This window comes from Ipomoea triloba, chromosome 1 (assembly GCF_003576645.1).
Source record: "Ipomoea triloba cultivar NCNSP0323 chromosome 1, ASM357664v1".
NCBI classification, from domain to species: Eukaryota; Viridiplantae; Streptophyta; class Magnoliopsida; order Solanales; family Convolvulaceae; genus Ipomoea; species Ipomoea triloba.
In genome coordinates this window covers 5,388,671-5,395,563 of record NC_044916.1, presented here as the reverse complement: position 1 = coordinate 5,395,563, position 6,893 = coordinate 5,388,671, and the positions used below count along the sequence as shown (strand labels likewise).

The window sequence follows — 6,893 nt, the reverse complement described above, 5'->3', positions numbered from 1 at the left end:
AAACTACCCTTTCTATTATTTAATTATCATTTTATTAAAATTATTATATAATTAATTTAATTATTAATTATATTTTAATTAAATTTCTATGAATGGTTAATTATATATGCTGTATAATACATATATTATTTGCATATATAACTTGATATATAATTATTTTTTTTAATTATTTATACTTATTATTGTTTTAATACTGGGCATAGAAAATGCTAGTATGACTGATAAAGCACAAGTTTTTCTATGAAGCATACAAATTAAGGTCCTTCGTCTTTCGTCTCTCTCCCTGGCTGTTGTCCAAGCTCCTGAGTCCTGAGGCAGAGCGATCCGAAGCTGCTGTGATCTTTTCATCAAAATTCTCTCTCTAACAATGGTCAGCTTTCTCTCTTTCTCTCTCTCTCTCTCTCTCCCTCGCTCTATATGCGTAAATGTATAGTCACGCACACACAGTTTTACTCCGTATTTGTGATATTACTGAATCTTATTCAGATTTGATTTGGATAATAGTTATGCATTTCAGTTTCCCCTTATAGTTGATAGATCACTGTTGAAACAATGCATGTTGTAAATTTGTGTAATTGATCGATCTGAGATTCTGAGGCGAGAATGCTTTGAGGCTTCAGAATCGTCTAAGCGATTTATTGCGAATATTTTAGGATCCGATCGCTTAAGGAGTTTGGCTTGTTAGTGTTAAAACCTACTGTCCAGTGCTAGGCTATGATCGTCCGATTTGAACTTGGAATCACAACATTTGCGGTTACGGAATTTTTGTTTCCAGCAGGATTCAAGATCCGGGGAGAGGAAGTGTTACTGCCTTGGGGTAGTGTCTGCAAAGGTAGCATGAGGTGGGTGAGGGGGTAGAAAGAATGAGGGAACTTGAAGACCAGATTGCTATGTGCCTATGTTATTGTTATTGGTAGCATTGCTTTGAAATGAAAGTTAAAAACAGGTAGGGATGGGAGCAGGGGAGGGGAGTGAAATTGTCGTTGTAACACCATGAACCGATGGTTGCACTATTGGGTGGTGGTTCTACCCCATAGAAAGATGGGTACTTTGTTTTTAGCCATCTTTTCCATTTTTTTCTTCTTTTTTTTCCATCTTTGCCCCATTGAGTTTTGTGCAATTCAAAAAGTTCTCCACTGTGAACAATTTGCCTTGATTTACTAGGAATTTTTCATTTTTCCAAATAGAAGTGAGTTTCATTTTTTCAAATAGAAGTGAGCAATGGTGTGATTGCTTTGTTTTAAGTTCAATGACCAAGTTAGTGGATTTATATAATTTAGGGCTTTCCTTTACATTTTATTCAATACATAAATATTGGAGAAGTAAAGGAAAACAACTGGCATTTAATAGTGTGAAAGTCATGAATTGCAAAGAAGGAAGAAGGAAGAGGCAGACTGGATATTGGGGGAGAGATAATGTGGAATTTAGAAATATATATATATATATATATATATATCATACTGCAAGCATGCTTGGAAAAATATGAGAGCAATCGTTGTATGTATGAGGGCACACAGTATGGCAATGTATTTCATTATTTACTTCTAAGGTGCAATGAATGAAGAATTTTTTCCCTAACCTTCTTACTTTTTGGGCCCTAAGGTTTCTTGTGGTATAATATCCATTGATCCATTTTTCTGTAGGATTCCTGCCCTTCAGTGAAGAACATTCTACTTCTAGATTCTGAAGGAAAGCGTGTTGCTGTCAAGTACTATTCAGATGAATGGCCAACAAATGCAGCAAAGGATGCATATGAGAAGGCTGTTTTTACCAAGACTCAAAAGACTAATGCAAGGACAGAAGGTGGAATCATGCTCTTTTATACATATGGAGCTTCTCTGATTTCTTGTTACATCTTTACTTGCATTAAAAATTCTGCTTGTCACTTCCATTTTGAGTCCTTTATAAGGCACCATCTTTGACTTGACAAAGACATTATTAGAATGAGTATTGTTTCACTAACCTTCTGGTGTGTGAAATGGGAAGATGAACCTTGATGCAGCCAATGTGGCAGAAGTTTACTTCGTTAATTTGTTTATATTCTTTGGGCATTCAGGAGCTCTGGTTTGAGGTTAATACAATTTTGACAGTCTTTAAAGGGTTATTTTTGTGTGCATGCTTTTCCTTTGCTTCATACAGACTAACAATCCTGGACAAAACTAGATTTGAGTTGTTATAGATCACTATATGATTTATGAGTATTGAATTTGCTTTGTATTTTCCCTATTCCTCTATGCAGAGACAAATGGTTCTAATTTGGAATACAGTTTGATCTGTTGTAGCTAACTCCTAACCTTTTTGTGCAGCCGAGATAACAATGTTTGAAAACAACATTGTTGTATACAAATTTGTTCAAGATCTTCATTTCTTTGTTACTGGGAGTGAAGATGAAAATGAACTAATACTAGCCACAGTGCTTCAAGGATTCTTTGATGCAGTTGGTATTCTTCTTAGGTAGTTTGCAAGACCAGACTATATCTTTTTCTTTGTTGATATTTGTATTGTGAACTCATTTCATTGCAATTGCACTCTTTCAGGGGCAATGCTGACAAGAGGGAGGCACTTGAAAATTTGGATCTTATTCTTTTGTGCCTTGATGAAATTGTAGATGGCGGGTAAGATTATCTTAAAACCACAAACTGTCACTGCCTAATTAACAAACATAAACTTTTTACTAAACTCGTGAGATTATGAGAACTCATACACAATGCAATGCTTTTACATTCGCTTTAATGCATCTGCAGAATCATTCTCGAGACAGATGCAGATATTATAGCCGGGAAAGTTGCAAGTAACAGTATGGATGCTGCAGCACCTTTGTCCGAACAGGTAATGCTGACTCTAGTTATACTCCCACTCCTCTCTTATATGCACTGCTGATTTTCGTCGGATGGAATAATCAAAACCATTTCAGAACTGGCTTTTCTCGTGACTTAAACTCTTATTTTCTTTCCTGCTTTTCCAGACTATTAGTCAGGCACTGGCCACTGCTCGTGAACATCTCACTAGATCTCTTTTGAAGTGATACATTGAAAAAACAAGAAATGATGAGCAATGCAATGCAATGCAATATCAAACCTCCACCACAACTGCAACTTCTACACATACTTTGCCTGCTAAAAGCTTCCTAGAGGTTCTTGTTTCTTCATTTTAGGACATGCAATCTGCAAACTTGTTTCATGCCCGAGGAGACTGGAGAGGAACTTTTTGTAATGCCGTTATACAATGTGACATTTTCTTGGTTTTCTAGTTTTCCCCCCTCCATCCCTTCCAGTCTATTGGCGGTACACAGCCTTTACGACAGTTGGGATCTTTTCTTGGATTGGTTACAATGTTTAGCTTACAACTCCAGTTTTGCTTTGTGTTCTCATTTATATCTATGAAATTGTGGTAAAAATGTTGAGTTTGAACTTTGAAGTTGCTAGTACTGTTTAGCAGTTCAAAAGTGGTTGCATATGCTCCAAGCTCAAACAAAGGACTGAGGAATTACAACGAATAGTGTACTAGTAGTCTATTTAACCATTCCCAAACTTATTTAGAATTGAACAAGTCTTTTGTAAAATTGTCTTAACTAAAATGTATTATACTCCGTACTTTTTGGCTAAACTTAATACAGAGTAATTTATACAAATCTATAGAATCAAATAAACTCTTGAATTTTACTTAAAAAGTCAATTAAATATCTAAATTTTAAAAAATACAATTAAACATATCAACATGTTATTTTAATGTATTAAAATCCAAAAACAGTGCAACAATCACATCTAACAACCCTCCAGTCAACTCCGGCACTATTCCAACAAATACTAAAAGAAGGCAGTATTATTCTATTAAATACAGTGCAACAATCACATCTGGGGCAAATAAAGTGGCAAAGGAGTTAATATTGGTTAGCAATCAAAAGGCAATCAATCACACTAGTACATACAATAGTAAAAGAGCAAAGCATAATTCCCAAATGAGAGAGAGAGGACTATAACATTGAAAGAGAGAAAAGAAAAAAATTAAGTAAAATAGTAAAAAAAAAGAGATTTGTGTCCACCAACACTAAGTTAGCTTGCACTGTCCTACGTTACACTAACTGATAAACATGTAAAGTACAACCTCGGGGCATCATAGGGCAGTAACCAGTCAAGTCCCCTTTGGGACATATCTCATATCGAATTCAAATTATTGCGGTAAGGGCAACAGCTTGAACAGGCCACTTTCACACCCTGAAAAACGCCAGGAGGCGGTAAGATTAGTAGTTGTTTTGCCATATCTGCTGTTGCGACTGCTTTGGCTGTCCTTGAGCGCCACCCAACGACCCGTCTCTCGGGTTTTGCTGTTGATGATCCAGCGAGATTCCAGTATGGGAGTGGTAGAAGTTGGGGTTGTAGTTCAAAGACCCGTAGTTTTGTGACGGTTGTTGCCCTTGCCGGAAACCACCGGGTTGTTGATGTTGTCCCTGATAATTGTAGTACGTGTTGGCAGGAACAGCCGACATTGTCCGGGAACCGGGTCCGTGGAGCCACGTAGCTGAATTCTCGCTCTGGAATGGAAACGAGGATTACATAAATTCTAAACCGAGAGAATATGTCCAGTATTAAGAAAGTAGTTATGAACAGATACTACATTGTAACAGAGTCGATAGTACTCAAAAAAAAAAACGTCTAGTATTAAGAGACATTAAATGACAGCTTACCTGCTGCTGAAGAGACATTAAATGACTGTTGTCCTTGTACTGCGAAATTGGCGCATCATCGTAACCTAAGGATGTAGCCGAAGGAGCGGCAGGGGTATTCATTTGGAAGTTCCCGGGAATTGCAGTCGTATTACCAAAAGCACCATAGCCAGAAGCAACGCCAGCCGACTGGGGTAAGCTGCTCACGGACACACTAGTCTTGTATTGAGGGAGCATCGCCGCTAAAGATTGGTGGTAAGCAGCACTATTACCGGCAAATGTTTGCTGGAAAGCAGAGGGCATGTATGTATAATTCTGAGGCAGAAAAGGAGGAGGATAGCCAATCATGTTCGTAAAGGGGCCCAAAGGAACTGTCGGTTGTGAATACGGATGTAAATTAAGGTGTTGAGGCAAAGCAGGTCCTGTGGCAACACCTGTCCCGTTAAGGGTTTGTTGAGTCGGCTGTGATGACGACAAACCACCGGATTTCAAAGCCTGCAGCCAGTTAATAGCAAAATCAGCTTCGAAAAACAAACATGCATACACGAATACATATTTCGGAAGGCAAATTTCATGAATGTGCACCTCGGGCATTGAAATTGATGAACCACCGACTGAAGAAACCGAGTTGCCATATTTTGAGGGCATTGCTTGTGTAGAAGGAAATATCGAGTATGAAATATCAGACTCCCTAAGAGCATGAGCATTAGCTGCCAACAAATTGCTTGGTAACGAATTTGTGTATCCCTGTTTAAACAAAATTGCCAAAAAAGACTAGTGAATCAACACACAAATAATGATCCCTGTTGCACACCAAACTGCTAGTATCCAATCTGTATCCACCGAGTATAAAATTCAAAAGCAAAACCCCATCTAATTCCCCGAGGACTACAGCTTACGCATGTATAGATATTTCTATAGAAACAAACAAAGCAAAACACACTGAAATGAAATTCACTTGTATGAATGATTGAAAGTGTCATCAACCATAACCGTCATTTAGGATTTTAAGATCACTCACCCTGAAATCTAAAACGAACCTCCTGTATGTTATGGTCGGTACACCATTTCACATTCAATAACAAAACTAACTACTACTTTTGACACATGAATCACTTGGTTTATAATGCATGGAAGCCCTTCAACACCATGCGCTTTTTAAGAGAACACCAACTTTCAGTATAATATATCGAAGCTGCCAAAATGGTGACTGCTTTGAAAGTGCAGTTCTATTAAAATCTATGGCTTTGGTGTGTTATAAATATTACTTCTCTGGCACTCAGGTAAGATATCCAAGCAGCACAAATCATTTCGGAAGAAAAGGTATCGATCATGCTTACCATAGCATTGAAGGGTGCAAGATTCTGAACCGGTGAGCTTGTTTGCGGTTGACTAAATTCCACATTCAACGGTTGAGCATTCTCATAGTTATAGCCAGGTTCAGATGAGGGAAAGCTATATTGATTTGCACGGCCAGCTTCACTGTGTTCCACTTTCAATGGATCAGGTTGCGGAGCAGCAGGTGACTCGTAAGTCCCAGATACTCCAGTCCTATGGAATAAATTGCCATCTGGTGGATTTGTCTCACCACCATAGTATTCAGAACTTCTGCCAGGAAATTCACGAGTTAAAACATGCATTTCATTTTACGAAATAAAGAATAACGAAAATCCCCGGGACACCATCAATTGAGGAACCGCCCATTCTAAATGAGGGTATACCTGGTGGTCAAGTGCCCCATTGGTGGATCTTCTGCATCTGTAGGCACCTCTTCTACATGATTTTTCACTGGAGCAGATGCCGAAGGACCAGAAAGAGCTGAACCGATTCCAGAGCCAAAGCTACCAAAGCTCAAGTGTGAACAATCTGCACTTTGAACTTGTAGGTGGTCTGGAATAACCACTGAAGGCCCTTCCTCCTCAGGTGGCACACCTTGATCCTGGTGTATAGACAGTTGTTGCAAGTTTTCAGTAGCCGATGAAACTGAAGCATTCACATCAACTGTAACAAAACACAATGTTAATACTTCATGCTATCAAAGATGCAAGTGAAGATAAGTAGAAAGTAAGCACATAAGTATTCACATTTTCATTCCTGCAGAGTTTTATTTACACCACCAAGCATCTACTGAGCTTACTAGAGAGATAAAATTGTACCGATGGAAGCCATTTGAGTTCACAATCTCACATTCCACCCAGAAACCCCCCCCCCCCCCCCCCCCAAAAATTTT

At 38.4% G+C, this 6,893-nt stretch overlaps 2 protein-coding genes across 5 annotated transcripts in view; one reads left to right on the top strand and one right to left on the bottom strand.

Annotated features, from left to right (window-relative positions):
* The first annotated feature begins 229 nt into the window (after positions 1-229).
* LOC116030736 (coatomer subunit zeta-1-like) lies at positions 230-3,417 on the top strand. Its single transcript, XM_031273061.1, has 6 exons — positions 230-370; positions 1,644-1,803; positions 2,307-2,454; positions 2,538-2,615; positions 2,745-2,829; positions 2,966-3,417. Exons 1-6 carry the CDS (start codon positions 368-370, stop codon positions 3,023-3,025), a joined length of 534 nt encoding a protein of 177 aa, XP_031128921.1. The 5' UTR covers positions 230-367; the 3' UTR covers positions 3,026-3,417.
* A 447-nt stretch (positions 3,418-3,864) lies between these two features.
* LOC116023104 overlaps positions 3,865-6,893 on the bottom strand; it is a 7,869-nt gene continuing 4,840 nt past the window's right edge. For 3 of the 4 annotated variants that reach the window (XM_031264094.1, XM_031264079.1, XM_031264102.1), the window contains exons 6-10: positions 6,385-6,664; positions 6,004-6,271; positions 5,249-5,410; positions 4,685-5,158; positions 3,865-4,531 (exon numbers count right to left, since the gene is read on the bottom strand). In XM_031264094.1, coding sequence (XP_031119954.1) covers positions 4,241-4,531; positions 4,685-5,158; positions 5,249-5,410; positions 6,004-6,271; positions 6,385-6,664 — 1,475 coding nt within the window. In that variant the 3' untranslated portion in view covers positions 3,865-4,240. The remainder of the gene's footprint in view (positions 4,532-4,684; positions 5,159-5,248; positions 5,411-6,003; positions 6,272-6,384; positions 6,665-6,893) is intronic. The other variant, XM_031264087.1, reaches the window with a different exon arrangement.

Bases quoted from the DNA above. Each gene is read 5' to 3' on its own strand.
- LOC116030736 (XM_031273061.1), top strand. The intron at 2,455-2,537 runs GTAGTTTGCAAG...GCACTCTTTCAG, and splicing joins GCAGTTGGTATTCTTCTTAG to GGGCAATGCTGACAAGAGGG. The intron at 2,616-2,744 runs GTAAGATTATCT...ATGCATCTGCAG, and splicing joins GATGAAATTGTAGATGGCGG to AATCATTCTCGAGACAGATG.